Source organism: Sus scrofa, chromosome 6 (assembly GCF_054392235.1).
Source record: "Sus scrofa isolate SSC_HxYL_T2T_F1_AM1 chromosome 6, Sscrofa_HxYL_maternal_Yorkshire_Landrace_v2.0, whole genome shotgun sequence".
NCBI classification, from domain to species: domain Eukaryota; kingdom Metazoa; phylum Chordata; class Mammalia; order Artiodactyla; family Suidae; genus Sus; species Sus scrofa.
In genome coordinates, this window is record NC_139388.1 from 167,602,500 (window position 1) to 167,628,953 (window position 26,454).

Sequence of the window (26,454 nt, forward strand, 5' to 3'; positions counted from 1 at the left end):
CTGGTGATGAAGTGACGCAGTGAGACAGGAGAGCCTCAGATCTTGGAGACCAGGGACCAACATAAGGGATTTGGCCCTGCTCTACCATTACCTGCCCTGAGCCACAGCAACCATGCTCCAAGTTTTGCACCCCAGTGCCTAGCACAGTGCCTGGCACACGGTTAGCATCAATCATGCATTATTGAGGGAATAACCAACATGGGCATTAGCATAATGATCTGGGAGTCAGTTCAAATCTCAGTTCCACCACCTTCTAGCTTGATGATTTGAGCAAAAGTCACTTCACCAGGCAAGGGAGAACAGGCAGCAGAAGACTCAAACTCCCCTACTGGTTTTCAGGGAAGGTTTTAAAGGCAACATTTAGGATGAGGGTTTAGGTACGTGAGCACCTCATGGCCTTTCTTCTGAGTAGCTGGTGGTCAGGTAACAGGGTGATGTTTGGGAATCATTTTTTTCTTTTAATCAGTCTTCTGGTTCTAACCAGCCTATATGCTTGTGGTCAGCATGTAGTCACCATCGTCCACCTGTTGGGGTTTTGCTCCTGCAGAAGAACTCAAAGATAGGCATCAAAGTGTTCTGCAGCTCCCTTCAGGAGGAGCTGGACTCTGTTTTATCACCGAACTGCTGTTTAAGCCCTCATTGCTTTCCTTGCGTGACTGCTTTGCCTTTGTTTCTGCATTTCCTCGCTTCCCTCATTAGTAACTCCTTGAGTCTGCTCTTTGGAACGCAGGGAAGGTCTAGGAGACTAAAGCTTTTTTTCCACAAATGAGAAACAGGGGACAAGGAGGGGCTTTTGTACCTGGGAGGGCCCGTGGGGTCCTGCCTAGTTTCAAAAGTGTTGGTAGAGCTAATACAACCTAATCTGCCCTTTTAATAGAAGAAGAAAGAGGCAGGGGGGAGGCTTTCTTAAGACCATTTCTTACTTAGAACTATTTTCACTTTACCAGGGTGATGCTCCCGCACATACCTCTATATTTTGGTACTTTCACTTCGTGTTGAAGGATCATCAGAAGTTCAGCAGGTAGAGAATTTTGAAGGGCATCCCACTTGCAAAGACATGGATGGAGCATTGGGAAGGACTTGCACTGGAGTATGGACAGGACACAGGGTGTGTGGGGAAGAGGCTGGGCAGGTAGGCAGGGGTCGGATAATAAAAGGTCTTTGTTCCAGGTAGAGATTGGAAATTTGTCCTAAAGGCAGCGAGGAGCCCTCTTCAGGATTTAAAAACAAAGAACTACATATTAGAGAGATGTTCTACCCTCTCTTTATGATGTTCCTTTTCATAATGCCAACCAGACTATGAGCTCTTGAAGGGAGCGATTCCTCTCTGACTTGTCTCTGTGTCTCCAGGACGAGGCGTCATGCCAGGAACATAGTGGGGGCTCATAATGGTTGGTGCTGTAAAATTGAGGTGGATCCAGAATGGGTAAATGGCTTGTACAACATCACTGTGAAACCTGGTGGCAAAGTGGTCCTTACCTCAGGCCAGAGCTTCTGCCGGTAGATTATGAATCACAGATGCCCGGCTACCAAGTCTCAGCTGATTCAGGGTGTTTGAATTTGAAGGCATCCTGTGTGACATAATCTAGGGGGAGACCCCCAGACCTCTGTCCGTAATACTAAATCCCTTCCCTCAGAAAGCCCAAGGACATCTGTGGCCAACCTCAAGAAGCTCATTAGTCTTGAGTACCCTCATAAGACCTACTGATGTCCTAGTCCAGATGTACTCTCCTGGGTGACCCTTTGCCATCATCAAATATTGAGGATCAAGTCCTGGGATATCGGAAGATGAGTCAAACACAGTGGCTGAGCTCAAGGACTAGTCTGAACCTGGATTATCTCAAGACACAGACACAGGTGGCACAGCACACAGACACAGCCCCTGTATCCATGGTGCTGAGCACACACCTGCTCAAGGAATTGGCTGAATGATCGATGGAAGGAACTTGAGGAGACAGGGAAGACAAGACAGCCCTATATATCCTATGCCCTATATATCCTATGTCACCCATGTGTATCTCCTATCTCAGGTGGAAAGCTGCAGGTTATTATGAAAGAGGAATGGCATTCGGAGAAGAGAGTGCTCCCAAGAACGAGGTTCAAAAGGTTCATGAAGGCTATGGTGGGGTCTAGGTGAGGCCCTGAAAGATGACCAGGACTGAGACTAAGGCGGAGAACAAGCGCGAGCAAAGGCACAGGCTCTGTCGATGGTTATTTAACAAGGGTCCACTCAGTGTCTCCTGTGCACCTGCCGGGTACTGGGAGAGGCCACGGGGAGACCAGGCTGCCATCCCAGAATTTACAGTCCCTAAGAGGAAAGACCCAGGAGGGTGTGTGTGTGCGTGTGTTGGGGGGCAGACTAGGGGAGAACTGTAGCATAGGATTAAGGGGAGATTCTGGAGGTTTGGCTGGATTGAGAATATTCAAGCATCTAAAATTTCAGATCACGTTAGGCCTTTATTCTCCACCGGCTCTAAAAGGTGTTTGAGGTGAAAGGAAAGGAAACGAGCCCATGCTGAGCTCCTGCTACACACCAGTGAAAAGGGCTTGGCGTACAGTATTCTTATTTAATCTTCCAAACCGCTTTGAAGTAGGTCTGTGTAGCCCCTTTTTACAAATGAGGAGGCCAAGTTTAAGTGACTGGATAGCAGTGGCATCTTTGTGGCTCAGAAGTCCTTGCTTTTTTTTATACAGCCCCATGCTGATCAGACAGCATGCTCACTCTGTACCCTCTCCTTGTGCTTTGGTTGACTGGGCGTTGGGAGAAGTGTGTGTGTGTGTGTGTGCGTGCATGCCTCCATGTGCCTGCTCATACTTGCCTGCATGCAGGCACAACCGTGGACTAAGGGAGACTCTGATTACTTCCGTCCAATTAGTGCTCTGTTCCTTCTTTCTGTCTCCTTGGGGTGAGAATTAATTGTGCTGATTGCACTGTGTGGAAGAGAAAGGACGGTCATCAGCAGTTCCGCTTGGAGGATGAAAACATTGTAAATGCGAAGGAAAACTGGTTCCTGTGGACTTGAATTAAGAAATTCTCTCTGTGGAAGAAAGATTAGGTATTCTTTGACCAAGATCAGTGTTCTGTGACCCCATCCAGGCAGGAGGACCACAGGCCCATGTTCTGGTGAGCTGGAAAAAGCAAGTGAGGCAATGTATTTGGAAATTTGGGGGAGCCACAGCCCACAGCACGCAGAAGTTCCTGGGCCAGGGATCGAACCTGAGCTACAGCAGGGACAGTGCCAGATCCTTAACCACTAAGCCACCAGGGAACTCCTCTATTTGGATAGTTGATTGTATATAAAATCCATCAATGTAACTTTTCAAACCTCTTCCTCATCTGTAAGATTAGGAGGTTCAATGAGGTAGACTCCAAGGTCTTTTATTAGTCAGAATTCCCTTGGTTGCAGGTGACAGAAAACCCAATTCAAACTAACAAGTAAAAAGGATGAGTTCCCTGGTGGGTCAGCAGGTTAAGGATCTGGAATTGTCACTGCCATGGCTCTGGTTATAGCTGTGGCTCAAGTTTGATCCCTGGCTGAATGTTGTGGGCACTGCCAAAAAAAGTGTGGCAGGGGGGAGTGTTAATTAGCTCAGAAAAATTCAAAGTCCAGAGGAAGACTGGCTTTAGGCACGCCTGGATCCAGAGACTCCAACCGTATCATCAGGACTTGGTGCTGGGTTGCTTCCTGGGGTTGGCTCTCCTCTCCCGCAGGCTCTCTCCTGCCCTGGAAGGAAATAGCAGCCAGCAGCTCTGGGTGACTATCCCATCCTCTCAGCCTTGAGAGCGATTCCCTCCCACACGTCCCAGAATTGAGTCCCACTGGGCACACGCCACAGCTGACCAATCGCCATGGCGAAAGGAACCCAGTGCCCTGCTTGCCAGGAAAGTGCTGGCTCTGTCCCCACTGAGAGTCCGGGTGGGGTCAGCTCCTCCTGAGCCACGGAGACTGAGCCTGGGGCTTCACGGGGGACATGGGATGTTGGGAGAGGGAATGGATTAGGAGCAGGAAACAAACCAAGGCCGATGTCTGCTATTGGTCCCCTCCTTCCCTAACCACCAGTGCACTGTCAAGGGCAGCCTAGAAAATATGAAGGTCAGTGGCGCCCAGGGAGGACTTGAGGTGTGGTTAAAAGCAAGAGAGAGAAGAAAGTATTTTTGAGCATCTTCTTTATGCTAAGGTCCACACGGGGTGCTCTCACGTTTGTGACATTGTTCGATCTTCACAAGGCTCTACTTGGCAGCTATTGTCAGTCCCACTTTATAGATACGGAAATAGAGGAGTGGGGGTGAACCACGTGTCTAAGTTTATCTATTCACCTGCTTATTCTTTCGTGGGTGGGGTTGTATTAGGCCGTAGGGAACAAGGATGGGGAGGATGGAGGCTCCGGCCTCCAGGAGCTCACGGTCTAACGGGGAAGAGGGAGGCAAAGAGCAGTGGAGATTACGAGTGTGACGGGTTCGGTCTGGTGGGTGCCAGGCCATGTCCCTTTAGTCCCCTCCAGCCACAGGTCCCTGCTGTGCCTCAATGGGGCATCGTTCCCATCATCTGTGGTTCAAGAGGAGTTTGTGTCCCTGGAAGCCGGGAGTGCTCAAGCTGGTTATTACCCTCCAGCTCTAACTAACTAGTTGTCCAAGGAACCTGGCCCCTCTAGCCCAGGATCACCTGCATGGGACTAGAGGGTCATGTTTCCTTTACAGAACCTTCCTCTCGGCATCTGGGCTATCGGTTAGTGATAGCCAGGGCCTCCCTCTCCTCACCAGACCTTCCTCTTCCAGGATCGGTGTTCTGGACTTGTCTCCTTTCCTAGAGTGACAGAGGAGGGACCAGGCCACTTTACCTTCTGGCGTTTGTGCTGTTTGCTTTCAGCCTTCCTCTCACCAGCACCACAGCCTCAGCATTTCTCTTCTCGCAACCACATTCTTCATCTGTCCCGGGAAATGGCCTTCATTTCTCCTCCCAGCAAAGTCCCGAGACAGCCTTGGCTCAGGAGGAAGGAGGAGCCAGGCTCCCCTCCGGTTCCCTGCCAGTCGCAGCACCTCAAGTGTCATGCGCTCTGCGGGGCACAGGGGAAAGTGGCCAACAGATCAAACAGGTTTTGCAGTCTTGGAACTTGGCGGTCTAGCCAAGGAGACGGATATGTACCCAAAGCCACATGTACACACGTAAAGTTCCCCGGGTGAGAGGACCAGGAAAGAGCAAGTGCCAGGAAGGCCAGACAGTGTGTGATGGTGGCCCTGACTGCCAGGTGGTCGGGAGGCTTTCTCGAGGAGGTGGCAGTGGAGCTGAGGGCTGAGGAATTAGCAGGAGTCACCTGGAGGCGATGAGGCAGGGGTCTGGGACAGCCTTTTAGGCAGAGGCCCTGCCATAGAAGGAGCATGAGATGGCACATGACCCACAACGGGTTGAAGAAATCCTGTTGCCTGAGGGTCAGTGAGCGCAGGGGATGGGGTGTGATTGGCTGTTGTATTGCTACTAAAATAGAGCAGAATGAGCGTGCGTGGACCAGGCATGTTTGAGACCCCGGCGCTGAGCAGATCCTGATTTGTGTTTGTCAGAGGGAGGGGGGCCTTCAGGTGGACAGACAGGCCGGCTGGCCCAACAGAGGTGTGGGAGGGTGAGCATGGAAAAGAGCAGGAAAGCTCCAGAGAAATACATCCCATCCTAAAGACTGGAGACGTGTGTTGATCTCATGGACTTCCCAGGAGACTTGGGCAAGCTTGTCACTGATCCTGTGGGTGGGATCCCTTCAGCCCGGCCTGGCCCGAAACCAAGATGCCCCCTCAGAGGCACTGGATACAAGGAAACGACAAAAGCTAGACATTACAATGGCGTTGCCTCATAGGAGCCATAGGAATCGCTTGGCACCACTGTGCAGCAAAATTAGGGGGCACCACTGCTAGGAAGGGTGCCAAGGAAGCCACTCTGGGGAGCACACAGTGCCCTGGCTTCTAGGAGCCACACTCAGACTCTGCCCAGGAGCAGCAGGGACGCCTCCACCTGGTTCCTCAAGACGGGACCTGACATGCCAACCTGGATACTTTTCCTGGTCCAGCCACCTCTGCGAGCCCCCTACATCCAACCCCCATGCCGCACAAATTTTATGTTACAAATGTTTCTAGAAGTATCCCTCCCTCCTTACTGCATAGTTGGGCACTATCCCAGGCCCTCGCCATCCTTCCTGGACCAGAATGTCCTCCCTGTGTCTCGTCCTGGTCCCTTCCACACCACCCTCCCCCAGGGCTCTGGGGTGGTGGTCCTGAAGCCAGATCTGACACCCTCTCTCCCTCCCTGAAGACCCTCCGTGGCTCTTCATTATCTGCAGCCTGAAGCTCATGCTTGTTACATCACACAAGGCAGCTGTGACCCATCTTTCCGTGTTTCTCTTGCTTCCTTCTTCATCTCATAGAAGACATTCCAGCCACAGGTCTTAGTCTTTGCAGGGCTCAGCCTGCTCACACATCATGCCTCTGCCGCTGACCAGGGATGTACCTTCCCCCCACCTCCCCTTGTCACCTGGCCAACTCCTGTTTTCCTTCAAGTGCCCCAGGGTTCAACCTTCTTCTACACCTGTTTATTGCCTATTTTCCCTACTGTGATGTGAGAATAGAGACCCTGTTGTTTTGTGCACAGTTGTATCTCGGCATCTGGAAAAGTACATGATACATAGTAGATTCTCAATGATTTACTGACTACATTGTTTAACAAAGACTCAGCTCAAAAAAAAAAAAAGACAACCTCCCAATTCAGCGCAGGTGTTGCCTCCTCCTCTAGGAAGTCTTCCGGGGTCCCTCTGATGTTAGGTCCTCCGTCTGTGCCCCATTTCCCCTCCTTGCCTCCGCTGCAGGAGCCAGTGCCTTGTGCGGCAGCTCGCATTTATGTGACTTCTCTAAGGGCTGCTCGAGGGCAGGGCTGACTCCCTATCCCCTAATCCACAGCCACTGGCCCAGAGCCTACATAGCATATGATAACTATTGAATACATGAATGAGTTTAAGTTAAAATAATTTTTTTTTAATTATGGCATCATAAAAACAAGCCACAGACCTTAGAGTTGGACAGATCTGAGCTTAAGTCCTAACCTCCAATTGCTGGCTGAGTGATGTTACACAAGTGACATCTCTGAACCTCAGTTTTCTCACCTGAGGACAGGAGCAGCATGAGGTGCCTATTGTCCAAAAATGCCCCTGGGGCATCCCATCCAGACTCAGTCCCACTGTACCTGAGGCCGGAGCACCATCTGTCCAGCCCCTAGCCGGATTCCTCTTCTAAATACCCCAGTAGAGTGCTAGGCACCATCCTCAGGCCTGGTAAGGTGGCCAAGAAGGAGAGCCCCAGCTCCAGGGCCGCGCTACTCTGGGGAGAACAGAGAGAGTGGGCGTCAGGCTGGAGGTCCCTTAGGTCCATCTCCAGCCAGGTGTATAGGAGAGGAAACTGAGGCCCACAGCATAGGAAGACCTGTTCTTATCCTTGGACATCTAGGGAACAGAATTTTAAAAATAATTACTTCATCTCTCCTTCCGTCTCTCCTTCATTTTCTCATCTTTTTTTTTTCCCCTGATGTGTTTTTCTCCCTGCCTCTATTAATAGGCCTATAACATGGGTTAAATGACTCCAGAAACAAATTTTAACATAACACACCCTGTCCTTAAAGAGCTCATGCTTTATTGGCAATGACAGGTTCGTAAGTAATAGCTACGACCTTAAGACCTAGTACATGGTAGCACTGGGCTGGGTGCTTTGGATATGTCACTTCTAATCATCACAATTGGCCTATGAGGTAGGTAGTATTACCTATTTCAGAGATAAGGAAACTGAGGCTCAGAGAAGGTAAGGAGCCTGCCCAAAGTCACACAGCTACATGTGTAGAAGCCAAGATTAAACCCCATGCTTTTCAGATTCTAAATCCCACATTTTTAACAGATGTACAGGCCAGGGGTGGTGTGGCTGAAGCCGCAGCACAGAGCCAGAGCACCTCTCCTGACCCTCACAGGGTCCCCATCCCCAGCTAAGGAGATAAACTCGGGGAGCATGCAGTCACCCCCAAAGACGTCCAGATTCTAGAGGACACCTTAGAGGTAAAACTGTCCCCCTGTGTAGAAACAAGGTCTCTGCAGATGTCACTGCTAAAGAACTCGAGGTGGGAGATTGTCCTGGATTACCTGGGTGGCCCCCATGTGAGCGCATGTGTCCTGCGGGAGGCAGGCAGAGGGAGGTGTGACTATGGGGCAGAGACTGGAGTGATGCGGTCACAAGCCAAGGCTGCCGGCAGCCAAGGGGCCAGGAGCCTCAGAAGGGAGCCTGGTGCTCAGGCTTCAGGCCTCCAGAAGGGCAAGAGACTACATTTCGGTGTTTTAACCGCCGAGTGTGTGGTGCTTTGTTACAGGGGCAACAGGACACCAACGTAGGGCCTCGAGTTATCCCCAACTTTCAGGGTTCTTTGGTGGTTTGGACACCCCACCACTGCCATTTAAGCCTGTGCACTCACCTCCAGCCTCCTCTCTGATGGGAGCCTCTCAGGAGGTTCCCACCCGTGAGCAGTGCATGTCACACATCCAAGAAGAGGCCTCCCCTCTGTCAGTCTGTCTCTCTCGGTCCTTCTCTGCCTCTCTCTGTGTCTGCCTCTGTTTGTCAGTCTTGCTGCATCTCATGGAGTCTCTCTTGCGCCTGCTTCCCTTTCCTTCTTTGGTCTCTCGTCTCATCCCCTGCCTTGCTCCCTTTCCCTCCCTCTCGCCCTCCCTGCTGTCTGCTGTGCACCTCTCTCTCAGTGAGATTCCCTCTTTGTCGTGGGCTCCCCAGGTCTCTGCCTCTCTGCTCCTCCCTCCGTCTCTCCAGTTTTCAAGTTCGGTTTCTCTAGGCGCCTCTGATGAGCTTTGTCTGCTTATCTGTCTTTTCCATCCTGACCGGTTTCTCTTTGTACTTCCTGTCTGTTTGCATCACTCTCTTGCTTGGTCTCTGCCTCCCTCCCGCTTTCTCTCCCATTCCTGGGCCTCCTTACCTCAGGGGGGGCCTCAGGACCTGCCTGCGATTGGCGGGGCCTCTGCAATTACATCTGCAGCCTCTGCACGCACTTGAGAGATGGATTCATCTGTTTGGTCATGCACCTGTCCGACGCCGTGGGAGGATGGGTGAGGGAAGCAGAGACAAAAGATCCTTCACTGCCATCGGGGTGTTCTTCTGGCTTTACCTAGAGGCTCCTAGACAGGTGCCTCTTAACATGCCAGCGGTGTTGTCAGCCTCACCAAAGAGAAATCACTTTTCCTTGGCCGCCTCCTCTGCAGAACTCATCAATCCCCTTTAATGATGATCATGTGTTGCTGGCATGGGTAGGCGTGCCAGCAGAAAGACTTCTAGGTGGGGGTTTCCCAGCAGGGAGCAGGTGGGAGCTAAATCTTCATATTTGGAGGCAGGATGATGGCAAGGAGGGACCTTCATGAGAATCGGGACTGTTGTCTGTTTTTCTTGTCATTGTGTCATATCTCCTAGAATAGCATCTGACCCATAGAAGGGACTTAATGAATGAATGAATGAATGGGCTTCAGTCCTCTTTCTGCCCATGTTTGATGAGCTTCCTTGGACAAGTCCTGCTGACTTCTCATCAACAAAAGGAGAATCACAGGCAGACCTGGCGCGGCACACAGCTGTGGGGAGAGAGGAAGTGGAATGTGGTATCTGTTGAGTGGGGCTGACCTCCACTCCTGGCAGGGCAGGGCAGGGCAGGGCAGCGCAGCCGAGGGCTCACAAGCTGTTCTGGAGGAGCTGCATGGAGTGAGAGGTGTGGAGCCAGCCTAAGAGGGGAGGAGAGCTGGGGGAAGGGAGGCCACGGGCCAGGCAGGTGGGTGTCTGAGATGAGTCCCCCCCTGGCACGGCTCTGAGAGGTGGGGGAACTGCCAAGAGGAGGTGTCCCTGAGTCCAACCACAGAGAACTTGCCCCCAAGGCTGGCCGTTGTCCCCAGCAGTGGGTCGGGCTGGACTTAGCAGGAGCCCAGTTATGCAGTGACCGCTCAGAGGTCCTGTGGCAGGTGAGGAGGGTCCCTCTTGCTCGGTGCCTGCCAGCCCCTTGGCCTCCTCCAGGCCCACTGAAGCCCCTCCTTCTCACCGAGCCCCCAACCCTCTATGCGCTGCCGCCCTGCAGCCTGACCCCAGCACCCGGCTCCCCCTGCTCCCCGTCTTTCCTTCACAGCTCTCCTCTCTTTCTGGCATTCCTGGTAATTTACAAAGGTCCTAGCTTAGCAGTTTGTCTCCAGGAGCTCGAAAGTCAGCTCCATGAACACAGGGAGTTTTGTGCACTGAGTCAAGCACCTAAAGTTACTTGGCACGTGGTAAGTTCTCGATAGGTATCTGCCGGACGAAGATGGGATGGGGTTTTTCCTAAGCTTATGGTGTTAAGGCCTTTGCTTGAACGTGCTGTGGCAACGCCAGGAAGAACTTGAGAGACTGTCCATTTTACCCACCGAGAAGTTAAGGCCAGAGAAAGACAACAACAAGGTCATGTGACAAGTTACTGACTGAGACCACGTTGGTCTCTTGATTTCCATTTTTGGGCTCTTTCCATGCCCCAGATCCAAGGCCCCACAACCAGAGCACAGAGGCTCCTGCAGTCACTGCCATTGTCCTGGGGACCTTGGGTGCCGCCTGAGAGCCGGGGCCAAGAGGATAGGGAGTTGAGCAGTAGGGAACACACCATGCACTTGGCAGGAATTTGTGGCATGAATGATCCTTAAGAGTTGAGGGTCCAGAAATCTTTCCTGTTTTGATTTTTTCCTATTTCTGATTCAGGATGTCAGTGCCCACGTCTCATAGGCATCTTGAACTCCAGCTGAACTCCTACCCTCTCCCCAAGCCTGTCCCTCCGTCGATCTTCCTCAGCTCAGATCACAGCACCGCCACCCGCTGCTACCAGGGCTTATGATGCGGGAGTCAGCCTTCACCCCCTCCTCTCTTTCAGGCCCCATGCCCAACCTGTCGGCAGGCCCTGCCACTTCTTCCCGCTAAAACTTATCTTCCATCTCTGCTGTCCCCATCCTGGTCCAGGCCCCCTCACTCCCCTGAACCATCGCTTCAGTATCCTGACTGATCTGCCTGCTTCTGTTCTTGTTTTCTTATTTTTAGCAAAGCAAGGACCTTTAAAAATTACACATCAAACCATCTCATTTTTCCTGCTTAAAATTTTGCATGCAGGGGTTCCATGGTGGCTCAGGGGGTTAAGGATCCAGTGTTGTTACGGCTGTGGCTCGGGTTCGATTCCTGGCCGGGGAACTTCTGCATGCTGCTGGCATGCCCCCTACCCCCAAAAAAATCTTCATTCATTTAGACACTTCCTATTCACTTAGAAAATCCAGACTCCTTCAGGTGACCACATGATCTAGCCCTTAGCTCTCTCTCTACTCCAGCCCTCTTTCAGGCCCTCCCCCCCCAGGACCCCTCCCACATGCCCTTCCTCCTGCAGAGAGGCTCCCACAGCCACTGCCCACTCCCCTATCTAAAGCAGCACCCCGTCACCCTCACAGACTCTGCATTTTCTCCTTAGCGCTATTAAAATCACAGCTGTGTATTTAGTGAGGTTATTACTTTCTTACTCTTCCTGTTTCTGAACTTAAACACTGTCCTTTTGGTTGGTTGGTTTTTGTTTGCTTGTATTTTTTTTTTTCTAACCACAGTATATCCTGGGCCTTCCAGAGAACGTGGACACAGTAGGTGATCAATAAATGCTCACTGAGTGAGCACATACTAGATGTAACCAGAGATACGCTCTGGTTTTCCTTGCCCTCAGAGTTGAGTGTAAATCCCTCCGTTTGACATCCAAAGCCTTCGTTAATTTGCCGCCAGCCCACCGTTGCCACCCGCCTTCCCCTCCACACTTTAGCTTCCTCGGCTTGCGGGCCCTTGTCTTATTTCTGGCCCAGGGTCCTGGGCCCGGCCACACTCCCCTCTTTTACGGATGCTCATTTCTCTCTGCCCCCCTCCTTTCAGATCCACCTTTGTCTTTCCAATCTTTGCTATACTTTCACTTCCATAAAGCCTTTCACAACTCCTCCATTTGGAATTAAATCGCCCACATGTCCACAGCATTTAGTGTTTGAATTTGTGATCACACTTCGCAGAAAACACATGCATGGTGTTAAGACACTCAGGTTCAGAGTTCCCTTGTGGCTCAGCATGTTAAGGATCTGGCATTGTCACTGCAGGGGCTCAGCTTGCTACTGTGGTGCAGGTTCCGTCCCTGGCCTGGGGACTTCCACAGGCCATGGGAGAAGCCAAAACAAGCAAGCAAACAAAACATAAATAAATTCCCTGTTTCTGTAGTGTAGTAGTTACCGTGTTCGCCTCACACACTCAGTTCACGTGCCACCTCTATCACGTTCAAGTCATGGGACTCTGGGTCATTTATGCAAACTGTCCTGTGTTAGGTTCCTGGAAACTCTGTTGAATTGTGCTTTGCCCTTGCAGGGTTGTGATGGGCATTGTCCGTAGTAAATAACTACACTGTGTGATGCACAGGGTGTGCTGGGCAGGGGTCGGGGGGTGGGGGGGGGAATAGTAGTGGCTTCTGTGAAGGTGACAGTGAAACAGCCTGCGTGGTAATGCAGTTAGTTGGGACACGTTAATTTCCTCCTCTAGTTGTAAACAGCATTTGTCTGATTCTTTATTAACCCCAATCTCTGCCCCTCTTCGTAGTGGTACCCACATTGGAGGAGCCCAAAAAATGTTAGAATGAATGAACTGAATGAGTGAATGAAATGGCCCAACCCTCGACACCTGTTGAAGGGTTTCACCAAATACCAGATCTACCGACACCCACCCTTTACCTAAAACAGCTCTGGGCAGAAGTCACTGAGTCAGCCTGAGTTTCAGACAACCCCAGCCAAAGCCTCCTGCTTCTCTCATTCAAGAGTCCTGACCCCCCGCCCCCCATCTGTCTGTTCCTGCCCTTTGGGAGAAACCCAACAGGAAGCCACAGAAAAATCTGACGGGAGGTGACATTTTCAACCTATAGGCTATTCCAGGGTTTTTGTTGGCAATAAAGAGTTGGGAGTTTTCACCCCAATTTTTTCCTCTCTTAACTCTGCAATGTATTGGAAAGGGTTCCAGCCAAGAGAGTTATTGCTTTCTCCTTGCCTAGATCTTAAATCTTTGTTCAAAGACAGCTTGTTTTAATTGAAAATGTTCCATCAATCTCTCCCCTCCACCCATCCCTGTCCCATTTCTTGACTGCAATGGGGCCAGAGCAGTAAATAACCTGGCGCGAGGCTCTCAGAGTGGGGGGTACGTAATACGGTTGGAAAGAGAGGGTTGTCCCAGACAATTCTCACCTTTAAAACACTTTTTTTAAAAATTATAGTTGACTTACAATGTTCCTTCAACTTCCGCTGTACAACAAAGTTACCCAGGCAACAATATACACCCTTTTTTTTTTTTCCTTCAGTTTCTTACCCAAGAGACTAGATACAGTTCCCTCTGCTGTACAGCAGGGCCCCATCACCCATCCATTCTAAATGTAACAGTCTGCATCAACCAACCCCAAACTCCCCATCAGCCCTGCCTTGTCCCCTGGCAAACACAAGCCTGCCCTCCATGTCCATGATCTGTTTCTGTTTTGTAGATAGATCATTTAGGCCATATTTTAGACTCCATGGGTAAGTGATATCATATGGTGTTTGTCCTTCTCCTTCTGACTTATTTCACTTAGTATGACAAGCTCTAGTTTCATCTATGTTGCTGCAAATGGCATTTTGTCCTTTTTATGGCTGAATAGTACTCCATTGTATATATGTATTGCCTCTTAATCCATTCATCTGTCCATGGACATTTAGGTTGTTTCCAGGTCTTGGCTATTGTGAATAGTGCTGTGATGAACACACAGTTGTATCTTTTTTAATGAAAAGTTTGTCCAGATATGCCCAGGAGTGGGATTGCTGGATCATAGTGTAGTTATGTATTTAGTATTCTGAGGAACTTCCATACTCTTTTCCATAGTGGTTGTACCAATTTACATTCCCACCTGCAGTGCAGGAGGGTTCCCTTTTCTCCACATCCTCCCCAGCATTTGTTGTTTGTTGACTTGTTAATGACGGCCATTCTGACTGGTGGGACGTGGCACCTCACTGTAGTTTCAATTTGCATTTCCCTAATAATTAGTGATGTTGAACATTTTTTCATGTGCCTGTTAACCATCCATATGTCTTCTTTGGAGAAATGTCTACATAAGTCTCTGCCCATTTTTCCACTGCATTGGTTTTTTGTTGTTGAGTTTTATGAGTTGTCTGTATATTTTGGAGATTAAACCTTTGTTGGTTGAATCATTTGCAAAGATTTTCCCATTCTGTGGATTGTTTTTTTGGTTTTTTTAATGGTTTCCTTTGCTGTGCAGAAGCTTTTGAGTTTAATTGGGTTCTATGTGTTTATTTTTGTCTTTATTTCATTATTCTAGGAGGTGGAGCCAACAAGATAGTGCTGTGATTTAGGTCAAAGAGCATTCTGCCTATGTTTTCCTCTTGGAGTTTTACCGTATCTGGCCTCACATTTAGATCTTCAATCCATTTTGAGTTTTTTTGGTGTGTGTATGGTGTTAGAAAATGTTCTAATCTCATTCTCTTACATTTAGCTGCCCAGTTTTCCCAGCACTATTTATTGAAGAGGCTATCTTTCCTCCATTGTATGTTCCTGCCTCCTTTGTCAAAAATTAGTTGAACATAGATGCTTGGGTTTAATTCTGAGATTTCTATCCTGTTCCATTGATCTATATTTCTGTTTTTGTGCCAGTACCACACTGTCTTCATGATTATAGCTTTGCAGTATAGTCTGATGTCAGGAAATCTGATTCTTCCAGTTCCATTTTTTCTTTTCAATACTGCTGGGGCTATTCAGGTTTTGGGGGGTTTCCATACAAATTTTAGAATATTTTGTTCTAGTTCTGTAAAGAATGTCATTGATACTTGATAGGGATTGCATTGAATCTGTAGCTTGCCTGAGGTGGTATAACTGAGCTTATCTAAAATGATCTACATCTCACAGTAGGACGTTTTACTGGAACAGCTCAACTCCTCCCCCTGGTGGAGCTCAGGAGCATTGAGGGACAAACTAGGAGATCTCCTAGGGTTGCTGAGTCTGGCCTGAGTCACTGCAGGTCAGAGAAAGGGTTCAGGCTTCCCTTTGGCCCTATTCATTCATTCACTTAGCACCCACGTGTTGGTCTGTCCATTGGCTCAGCACCGCAAGCCCATGAGGCAGGCATTGTTATTCATGTTTCCAGTGAGGGCACAGGCTGGGGGAGGCTGGGGGCAGATGGGGGCGCTTCTGCAAAGTCACAGGTATTCTCATTCTCCTCTGCTACGGATCCTGCTATGGACCTTCTACGGATCTCCCCTGCAACGAAATCTCCCCCAAACTTAGTGTTTAAAACCAGAGCTAGTCTCACGTGTTTTCTGTGTGTCCGAAATTTGGGAACAGCTCAGCTGAGTGGTTCTAGCTTGGCCGCTTTGATGCAGTGGCAGTGAGGCACTGGCTGGAGCTAGAGCAGCAGAGAAGAGCGTGGGAGGAGCTGCAGGCTGGCCAGGACTCTCTATGTAGTCTCTCTGCCACGCACTCTCAGGGCCTCCCCGCCACAGCCCCTTGCTTTCTAGTTTGGCCTCCGTCACAACAGAGTGGCCTCGGGGTGGTCAAGCTGCTTGCACAAGACTCAGGACCCCAGCTGGAGCATTCCAGCAGGGAGGGTGCAAGTTATATCCACTTTTCTGACCTCTCCTCAGAGGTCCTGCAGTGCCACCTGGATCTTTCTTTTGACTGTGAGTCACAAGCCCACCCAGATTCAGAGAGAGAGAGATACAGACCACACCTCTCAGTGGTAGGAGGGTCAAAGTCACATTCTGGAATAACAGGTAAGATGGGAGGCATGGCTGCAGACATCTTTGGGAAGTACAATCTGCCACATACAGCACATGGCCGAGCCAAGGATTTGGATTAGATGCCTAAGATTTCTGCTACAACCTTTTAGCCCAGTCCATGGGGACCCTTCCCGTCCCCCGAGCCCTGCAGCTCTGTCGACACACAGCCCTGATCCGGTCTCCCTAGGTTGAAGCAGCCATGGCCTCTGTGGGTCCTGGCAGTGGGACTGCCTCCAGGGCCTGCGGCCCAGGGAGGACATGCTCCATGCCAGCTTGGGAGCCTTACAAAGAAGGGGACAGAGAAGGTCAATCACAACCAGAGGAAAAAGCAGGTGGCAGCCCCAGAGCCCAGCGGGCCTGTAGCACGTCTCACTGTCATAAACAACTTGTCTGGTGTTTTTCCTTCTCCCACCAGGTCCTGGCCTGGGATGACTCAGCCCTTGACAGAAAAGGTGCCTTCTAGTTGGGAAATAGCCCGGTGTGGTGGAAAGCTCACCGTTCTGGAGTCTAACATTCCCAGGTTGGAGTTTTGACTCTGCCACTGCCAGTTAGGTAGCTTTGGACAAGTTCCTTAACCTCCCAGGGAGATAAAAATGGATTGTTTGAAATGCATATGTAAGCCAGGTACAAGTACAGTGCCAGGCACATAGTAGGTGCTCCAGAAATGCTGGTGTTCGTGTCTTGAGCCACGTCCATCCCCGGCTCAAAGAGAGTGGTGAGAACATGCTCCACTGCTCTGCAGATGCTGGCCCAGCTCCGTGACCCAGGATGGAGTGGTGGCCGAGACTTACCCAGTGATGTGACAGCTAAACTGAGCTGTCCCGAGGCTGAGGAGGACTCAGCCCCATAAGGCCTGTGGGCAGTGGGAACAGTGGTCTGGGAAGATGGAATGGAATGGGCAGAGGCCTGGAGGCAGAAGTTCAGTATCAGTGGGGTGTGATGGAGTCGGCAGCAAGCACAAAGCTGAGAGCCAACTATGAAGAACCCAGTAAATCAAGTTCCAATATGGGAACTTTAAAGGCAAGTGGGAGCCACTGAAGGGTTTCACTCTGTTGGTTGATGTGGTGGTTAGATCTGTGTTTTAGAACTACCACCCTCCCATCCCACCCCCAGCAGCCACATTATAAAAAATGGTGTAGAGGCAGACAGGCCTGTGCAGGGAGGCAATTAGGGCAGGAGGACTGCAATGCAAGGAAAAGGTGCTGCCCTTTTCTAGGGGGACAGGAGAGAAGTGGACAGACTGAAGAGATAGAAGCTCCCATCGATAAGAGTTTGTGACGGTTTGGATGTTCAGAGATGAGGAATATGAGATACAAGACAAGTGCTATTCTTAACCCACCTTGGCCTTGCCTGCAGTGTACTGAAGTTCCTGGGCTGGGGATGGAACCCACGCCACAGCAGTGACCCAAGCCACTGCAGTGACAATGCTGGATATTTAACCTGCTAGACCACAAAGGAACCAAAAGATGATGAGTGCTTTGAATGAAGTCAGCTCAGAAGCCATAGAGGTAGGGGGCAGCAATCACAGACCTGAGGAGAGGAGCATTGTGGGAGGCTTTACTGAAGAGACCTCCCCTAACTAGAGAACTGGTGGTTAAAAATCAGCCAAGGGGCAGGGGAGGCCCTTTAGGCAGCGCCACTACCTCGTATGAAGGCCCAGAGATGTGAGATATTATGCACAGAGCTGATGCTTCATATTGGTGAGTAGATGACTATTGTACTAATTTATACTAAAGTGTGAATGGTCAAGATCGACTCGGCCCTTTTCCTTCCCCAGGGAGTTTGTACTGTAACAGGTCATGAATCCTTATCCTAAGGATTCATTATTAGTAGATTTTAAGGTCGAGCAGGGATGCTATTTAGGGTTTTATCATTGTCCCCAAGGTTACCAAAGTAAATGACTGATCCGTTTTAAGAGTCAAGTGAGCCTAGTCTATATACGAGAGGGTCTCTTGGCCCTTGGAGTTGCTTATCTGCCTCTACCTTGAGCCACCTGAAGCCAGACCATGGAAGCCCAATGATCCCCATAGGGTGACACAGTAGGTTCTACAAGCTTTGAACATGGGCTTCAGGGTAGGACTATTTAGACCCAGATCTCGGTTCCTCCTCTCTCTGGTTCTATGACCTTGGGCAAATTGCTGGACTTCTCCACATCTCAGTTTCCTCATCTATAAAATGAGGAAAATAATAGTCTCTAATATTTAAGGTTTTGTGAAAATCAAAAAAAGCACATGCAACACACAGAAGTGTGAGTGATGATACTGTTTTTATCACTGTTGTCATTTTCATTGCTAGTCCAGAGTTGCTCCTTAACGCCCACACTTGCAGATATGAAGCTGGGGCGGAACGTGGCAAGAACGTTTTTGGATTATTACCGGCTGAACCCAATGGTCGAGAAAGTGGCAATCCCCATGCCAAGGCTGCGGTAAGTGCACAGCAGGGCGGTGTGGGCTTGCCTCCTGCTTCACCGGCTTCTCGTTCAGGGCCAGCTCCCTTTGGCCTCTCTCTGACCCTTGGTTTCTCATCCGTGGCATGGCCACAGAGTGTACAGGCCACAATTGCTTCATAGCACATTTCCTGAGTTGGCAGTGAGGGGTGGTCACAGTTCTGGGTCTAACACGGGAGCCCACAGGGATGAGAGTTGCTGGAAGCTGAGTCTGGTCACAGCTCTAAGCGAATCTGGGTGTGTCCAGGTGCCACTTCATTTGATAGCTCATCCTTGGGATTCCTGTATCATCTCAGCTCACATGGTCTCTGCTCCTTCTGTTTCCTCATCTGTGAAATAGGGACAGTGCTGCTCCCTTGGAAGATTATTATGGGATGTATCTTAGAGCACAGTGCCAGGCACATATGTACCCTGAGCACAGGAAAGTCTCCTCGCAAGATGCAGAGGCCCAGGGCTGAGAGGACATGCCCCTGAGAAGGTCACCTCAGCTCCTCTGCTGGGGCCAACTTGGGCTGGTGAGGAGAGATGGTCAAGAGATGAGTGACCTGAGGACTGGGACCACAGCCTAGAGTGCTGGGCCTTCCCATGCCTTCTGGCCATGAGCCCACTAAGCACTTGGGCAGTGCTGCCCAGTAGCATCTGGAATGTGCTGGCCCCACCCCTACCTCTCAGCCTCATCTCCTGCTCCCCTGGTGGTCCACCGTCCTTGAGGACATGATATGCAACTTACTGCTCCTGCCAGACCAATCTCCCCACTGACCTTGCCCATGACCTCGCCCAAATGCTGCCACAGGGCCTTTGCACAGATGCACTTTCCTCCCTACCCTGTTGCTAACACGGTTCATTGCTGTTATTATTGAGCAAAGTGCTTTCTCTGCATGATCTTATTTACTCCTCGTAGATATTTTCTCCCCCAGATTACGAATGAGGAAAAGGAAGCGACTCTTTGACCTCAGGCAATTCTGTCTAACCTCAGAAAGGTAGACAGAATTGCCTGAGGTTAAAGTGTGGTTGGGCAGAGGCAGGACTTAATCCTAGGCATTTATGATTCCAAAGTTGGACTCAAGTCTGGCTAAGCTCCATTTCCAGCAGGAAGCCTTTCTCACTATCAATGCGAGTTCAAATTCTGTCTCAAGCTCACGCTAGCTGTGGCTATGAGGCAAGTTTCCTTCTGTACTTACCTAAAGTGGAGATAATGACAGCAATCTCTAAGGATGCTTTTAAAGATCAGATACAAGCTTGGTACAGTGCCTGGCAGCCAGTAGGTGCTCCATAAATGTTTCCACCTCCTCTGGCTTCTGGGCTGCAATCCCAGATTTCCAGGCAGCTTGTCACGACCGAGGACAAGTTCTTGGACTTCACTGGTTGGGCCGGATGATCTCTCAGGGCCCCCGTCCCAGCAGGCTGTGAGCCCCACCGCTCAGACCCCCCGCTCCACGTGGAGTCGGCATGACCACGCACTCTGCCGCATCCTCTGTCTCAGCGTGTTCACCCCCATCGGCCTTCAGTAGGAGAGCGAGTCTGTTTCTTCTCTGTGCTCCCCGTGTCTAGACGGTACCGAGCATGCCTGTGTGTACACATCCGTTCATTCATTCACTTTGGAAAAAGCAGCACTTTATGCCGGTCCTTGGGGGAGGGGGGCTTGAACGAGTAAGTGATGAAGGCATCAGCCCGCCCCTGAGAAGCTCACCTCTAGAGGAAGGTGTTTGGTTCTTTCGTAGACGTCATTCTTCATGGGTTAAAGTTCTTAAAAAGGCAAAGCTTTGTAAAACTCAAAAGAATTCTTAGAATCTCATTTGCAAGTTAATTTGGGGGGCTGTCTCTTTCAGGTCCTTGTCAGCCGGGATAAAATGATTGCGATCCGTTCCGACTTTGTTCTTGCCTGTCGCACTGTCAGCGAGACGGTGCTGATGCTCAGGGCGGGTGGCCATCCCCAAGATGCAGCCAGGACTGGTCACAGCCAGGACTGCAGCCAGCCCCGCGCTCCCCGGGGCAGGGGCGGGGCGGGGGGGACGTGTTCTCCGCGCCAATTAAGGAAGGTTCTTCAAAGTGGGGGAGGCGGGACCCTGAAACTCTAGGATGCAGGGGAGTTCAGGGTCCTGCTCATGAGACCTTCTTGCCCTGAGCTTTGGAGCCCTCATTAGAAAAGAGCTGGAGGAGTTCCTGTTGTGGCTCAGTGGGTAAGGATGTAACACAGTCTCCGTGAGGATGCGGGTTCGATCCTCCACCTCACTCAGTGGGTTAAGGGCCCACTGTTGCCATGAGCTGTGGTGCAGGTCACAGATGTGGCTCAGATCTGGCGTTGCTATAGCTGTGACGTAGGCTGGCAGCTGTAGCTCCAATTCGACCCCTAGCCTGGGAACTTCCATGTGCTGCAGGCATGCTTCTAAAAGCAGGGGGAAAAAAAAAAGAGCTGGAGAGCTCATTCCTTCAAGTTCACAGCCTTGAGGGCTTGCAGTAAATGAGTACATGGGTCCACTCTCCAACTAAGAAAACCAAAGAAGCACCTTCTCCATCCCACACCTCTGCCTCATCACACCATGAATATCACTAGCTCTCAAGGTGGTAAACTGAATCCCAGGAGCATACAAGGCTCTGACTGGGACATGAATCCCTTCCCATTCTTATATTACTTTCCACCCAAGCGTCAAATAACATTAAGTGAAAGAGCAGTTCCAGTTTTAAAGGAAAATTACAGGTTGAACTCAAAATTAATCTTTGTTTTCTCTCCTCTCTGTGGATACTTGTAATGTGTCAGTTTCCACGAATGTGCTAGGAGCCTGTCACCATCCTTGGGTGCTGGACCAGCCTTCCGGGAGGGTCCCTGGGAAGGCCAGGCTCAGGGCCATGGCACTGATGACCAGGGCTGAGACCCCTCACTGACCGTCAGGGTAATATTTCTACTCCTCTTCTTGCTGTTCAAAGCCCTGGCCTACATCTTAAACTTCACCAACAGCCTCCGAGCACACGCTTTCCCTTGTGAGCCCCCCACCCCACCCCACCCACTTTCTACCCCCAATAAGTTAGCGTCCCTCTTCCTGGACTGTTCTCCCCTTTTTGTCTGTAGATGGTGAACGCCACCTCACCTGGCAACGCCCAGTCCAGATCTCACACCTATTTATCTTTATTCCCCACCTGAGGTACAGTCACTTCCTCTCTACTGGATTCATAGCTGCACATGGCACACAGGTGTGCGTGGTACCACCCACAGGTGTTGTCACAGCATCTTTGCATGTCTGGCGCCTCTGAAACAGGTTGCTCCCGGAGGACCTGTTTTAGTCCCTCCTATATCCTCAGTGCCCAGTGAGGGTCCCAAACAAGCTTGGATGTATGGATTATAAGATGGTAGAACAGAAGAAGCCCCTACAAGAGATCTACTTCAGCCCTTTCGTGTGATAGCAAAGAAAAGTGAGACCCAATCAGAAATTCCTCGCCCACACCATCTGGCCAACATGTGGCAGCCAGCAGGAGTATCCCAAGACAGCTGCATGGAGGAAGAGGGGTTTCAGCCGGGTTTTAAAGTCACAAAGAGTTCACACAAATCAACTATAAAGGGGAGAGAAGGTATTCCGGGTTGGGAGAAAGGGTGTGGAAAGCAGAACCTGAAAGACGCATTCTAAGGCAATGACAGGCCAGGATGGCGAGGGCAACAGAGATGGGAAAGCTAGAACTAAAAGCTCATTTCTATTCATCAGATAATCCCCAGGCACCTGCTCCATACCAGGCCTGTGCTTTGCCCAGGAATTATAGGGAAAAAGCAAAGGCATCAAACTCACAGTCCTGTGAGAAAAACAGACAGTCGAGAATGCCCTAGAAAACGGTGTGCTGAGGGGTGAGGCACAAAGCGGTGCAGAAGCCTGGAGAAGGGAGAGGCTTATCTCCCTGGGAGTCAGCTTCCCAACGAAGGGGAGCCTGGACGGGTGGAGGAGGGCCCTACGTGAAAGGGGCAGCTCTGCAGGGGCCCAGCTGTGAGATGCTTGCCTCCTAGAGCCTCGTTCTCCCGGTGCCCCGTCTTTAGCTGCAGATGCTTTTTGCCTCTGTTAGAACCTCACGGCCATTTTTCAAGTGCACGCTCCTCCCTGGCCGCCTCGCACCCTCTCCCTGTGCATGCCATCTGCCTGGGGCCATCCCCCCACCCGCAACGTGATTGTAGCTGGGCGTGCTCACACTCCTTTGTCCCCACAGAAACGTACCCATGTTATTTCCCACGCTCCCTTTGGATGTGAAGAACCACACTCTCAGTGACATACGAATGGCACCTTGCAGTTGCCAAAGCTCTTCCCCAGCCCCCGCTTACCAGCGCCTACAAGGCAAGAGGGACCTGGACTCTACTCTCAGGAAGAAACAGAGGCTACGGGCGGGGGGGGGGGGGGGGCACTTCTTCAAGATCACACTGCCTGTAAGCAACATTCCAAGATGTGTTCCAGGCAGTTGATGGGGGCCAAGCTCTAGATGGATCTCGCCCATGCTAGGCGGCCTTCCTATGTTAGCAAGGTCCTTCATGAGTGTGGAGTTTTAGGCAGTGAGGCTTTATGGTAGGAGAGATACATTAGGGTGAGATGTCGCTTTTGTGGGCTGCCACCTGTTCTGTCTTTTCCTTATTCATGACTCATCAACCATGAGAGAGAATGGTACTTCAGGATCACAGCATGGTGGGTTACAAGAAGCCAATTCTTGAATCCTAAATCAAAAACAGCCCAAGATTCCCAGATTTGTGGCATCTACTGTATTCTGCCACGCACTGTAGTTCTTTATTAATTTTCTATTTTGTACAACAATCTCCCCTACAAAACTGTAGGCAGACTGAGGACAGCATCAATGACTCACCTTGTCTACCTCCAGAACCCACTGGACCATACTCAGCACATGGCACCATGCCTTTGTACATTATAGTTGGCAAGGGAAGACACTAAGTGGGTTTTACATATTATCTCATTTAACCTCACATCACCCTGCAAGAGTGGACTCTTTAATCCTCATTTTGGAAATGAAGTTCAGAGAAAGTAAATAACTTGCTCAAGGTCACACCTCTCATATATAGCTGATCTGGGAATGCAGTTCAGTTCTTTCTGAATTGCCCGCTCTTTCCACTGTAAATAAATCTTAGGCCAATGCTCAAATGAATGGCACATCAATTTATCACTCAATGACATAATAAACAGACAAGGCCCCCTATGAGGAAAAATGCAAACATGGATAAACTTTGATCCCTGCCCACCAAGAGCTCATAGTCTAGTGTGTAAGCAGAACAGAAAGTGCACCCTGAAGAGTAGTGTTCAGGGTATTGCGATGGGTGCTGGGGAATAGCGTTGAACTAGACACATCGCTGCCTTCCAAGAGCCTCCAAGCTTATGGGGGGAGAGACCCACTGTAAAGTGACATAATTAGGCTATACTGAGAAATTCAAAGGGGACTCTGGAGTCCCTGGTGGTTATGGTTATAAAGGGAATGAAGTCCCGACTCTGCCATGCTCTAGCTCACCCACGTATCCATCCCATCCCATCGTGGGGTGGATAGAATGGGTAAGAATCAAGGCAGAAACGCAGAAGAGTTCTAACTAGAGGGCAGTTCGGTTTTTTCCATCCATCCAACAGTCAGGGCCAGGGTTCCCGGGATGCAGAGGAGAGGCAGTCAAGGCCCGTGCTCCTAGGACATCACGGTCCCATGGGGAGATGGACATGCACACAAATGATGCCAATACAGTGTGATTATGTGCTGTCTCTCTTCTCTCTGTTATCTCCCCCTTTGCAGGAAAGAAAAACCCCCTCCCTACAAGCACCTACTCCTGCGGGGCCCGGCCAACAACTCCCCCAACAGCAAAGGAAACAAGAAGAGCTCAGTGACCCACAAAGACCCTTCAAACTCTTTTTAAGGATGCAGAGTCTGGGGAGGTCTTGTGGTGGCAGGGGCATGCATTTTCTGGTGGGGCATGCAATTAATCATCTTTTTCTAGTTTCCAAGATAAGGGCTGAGATCATGAATGAGCTAGTGAAAGGGAAGGGTAAGAATGAGAAATCTCACCATCGATTTTCCCTTTTACCAATGGAAAATCAATCATGAGCCTTCAGCTTAAGGCTTGGGAACCAAATAGGAAACTCAAACCAGATGAGTGCAGATGCTATTTCCTACAACACAGAGACGCTCGCAGGAAAAGAAAGCCCACACATCCCTTTTGAGAGGTAAATACTTCTCAGGTCAGTGATTTCCACCCCTTTACTGCTCTAAGTTGTGCAGTTACTACAGGTGGTTACCTTTTAGAATTGGCTACGGTTGTTCATAGTTTTAGAAAAGCAGTGTCTATATTTGCTGGCCCCAAACAATAGCAACCACACATACAACCCAAAGACACTGTTGGGAGCAATGGGAGATAATTTCTGAGATCACAGTGGACTTAGACCCCCAATCACTTTATCAATGAGCTGCCTGCTTCCTGACTCCCCCAAACCCCAGTCTATGCAACTTCAGAAAACTGCTCTGAGAGCTATTTCCCAATGACCTGGGTAGTTTAAAATGAAGCAGTTCCCAAAACAAAGGGTATTAGCCGTACATTCTAAAAGGTCTGTCATGGCTAAGATCTCTAGATCCTGGTGTCAGAGATCAAACCCGACCACTGAAGAGGCGGGCGTGGAAGACCCACAGTGGGAGGAGGCGGCCGACTGCCAGGTACAGGAGATGCCGAAGACAAAAGGATGCACTGGAGGCTGGTGGGGATGATAAAACAGCATCAGTGCCAAATCCCAAGGTGGGGCCAGCTCAGTATTGTGCATTTTTCTACAGAGTAAAGTGCCTTTGCATGATGAATGGGTCCAGGGGAGTCAGCTCCCTTCCTGTCTGTGAAGCAGCAGGCTGAGTCACCATGACAGCCTGCTAATTAAAATGACCTCCCAGAAATGAGGATTAGGAGATGGAGAGGGGAAGGGAGGCTCAGGGGAGATAGGCCCTCTAGCACAAAGCTTCAGTTTAGCATTCTTTTGCTTTGCACTGGAGATTTTCAAAGTTTCTTGCAAAAATTGAGAGCAAAGCTCATTCTCCCTTTGCTTATTGGTTTTAAGAAATTTTAACAAAGAACCATATGTGAGTTGGCTACAAATGTTGTGTTGTATATACAGCTTCTCCTCTGGGTTCTTGTTGCCCAGAGGAATGCAAATAAAGTGCTTTATGCAGCACCTCTGTTCCTCAGAGCGTTCGTGACGCCTTTCCCTCCAGGTCTCTCGCTCCCTCAAGAACCAGCCAGTCGACCCAGTTTGGTGTAACCCTCACTTTGCTGTCAGGGACTCTGTCATCAAGATAAGGAGAACAGCCAAGACTTGACTTTCCAGCAGTTCCTGTGGCAGAGTCCTGGGGAGTTTGACTGCAACCAGCTCACTGTGAGCCAACAGTGTGGCAGGCCTTTCACAAACGATAGCATCTCTTGAAGCAGCATAAATAGAGACAGTCTGCATAAAATTAGAGAGATGATAGTCCAGATCTATTTTTCCCTGGTCAAACTGCTTCCATAATATGACCATATTTAGACCCCCCCCCTTTTTTTTGGTGCTAAGGTAGTCACTGTATAGCGTTATACTGCATATTCAATAATGACATAGTATATTTCCAGTATATTTTACTGGAAGTAAACTGATATCCATTTAAGTCAAATCCTCATTGATATAAAATCATTTATTTTCATTAAATTTAGAGTATCCTAAGTTATAGACCCCACTTTTTAAAAACTGCATTGGTTAGTTGGATCACAGGCCAAATAAGCAGCAGGTGTGCTAGTGGTTTAAAATTGCAGCCAGGCAACTCTGAGTTCTAACTCTGCATTCGAACCCTCGTTCTGTCTCTTACTATCTGGGTGATCTTGGGTAAGATATTTAACCTCTCTGAATCTTACCTTCCTGTAAGATGGCAACGTCTACCTCATCACACAAGTTACGTAGGTTTAATGAACTTAGGTATGAGGAACGTCAGCAAAGGTATTTAATAAATAATAGCTGTTCTTTGGAACATGACCAGGATGGTGAGATGTCTAGAAATCATTTCTCACTAGAAACAGATGAGCTTTGGAAATCTTTTAGCACTAAGTGATAAAGCAGAATAAATATAATACCCAACAATTCCATTGTTAGGTAGTCAGCAACATA

General features: G+C 49.8%; 1 protein-coding gene and 1 long non-coding RNA gene across 16 annotated transcripts in view; one reads left to right on the forward strand and one right to left on the reverse strand.

Annotated features, from left to right (window-relative positions):
• LOC100737108 (AGBL carboxypeptidase 4) overlaps positions 1 to 26,454 on the forward strand; it is a 1,252,169-nt gene that overhangs the window by 1,210,708 nt on the left and 15,007 nt on the right. For 11 of the 14 annotated variants that reach the window (XM_084965119.1, XM_084965125.1, XM_084965121.1 and 8 more), the window contains 2 exons: positions 18,211 to 18,307; positions 24,080 to 25,494. In XM_084965119.1, the coding sequence (XP_084821245.1) occupies positions 18,211 to 18,307; positions 24,080 to 24,200 (218 nt within the window). In that variant the 3' untranslated portion in view covers positions 24,201 to 25,494. Of the gene's footprint in view, positions 1 to 18,210; positions 18,308 to 24,079; positions 25,495 to 26,454 lie in introns of those variants that run through there. The other 3 variants (XM_084965126.1, XM_021097823.2, XM_084965120.1) reach the window with 1 other exon arrangement.
• Positions 2,438 to 26,454, reverse strand: part of LOC102157940 (uncharacterized) — a 63,312-nt gene continuing 39,295 nt past the window's right edge. For both annotated transcript variants that reach the window (XR_014808372.1, XR_014808371.1), the window contains exons 2-4: positions 8,997 to 9,639; positions 4,840 to 5,055; positions 2,438 to 3,725 (exon numbers count right to left, since the gene is read on the reverse strand). This is a non-coding gene — a long non-coding RNA (uncharacterized LOC102157940). The remainder of the gene's footprint in view (positions 3,726 to 4,839; positions 5,056 to 8,996; positions 9,640 to 26,454) is intronic.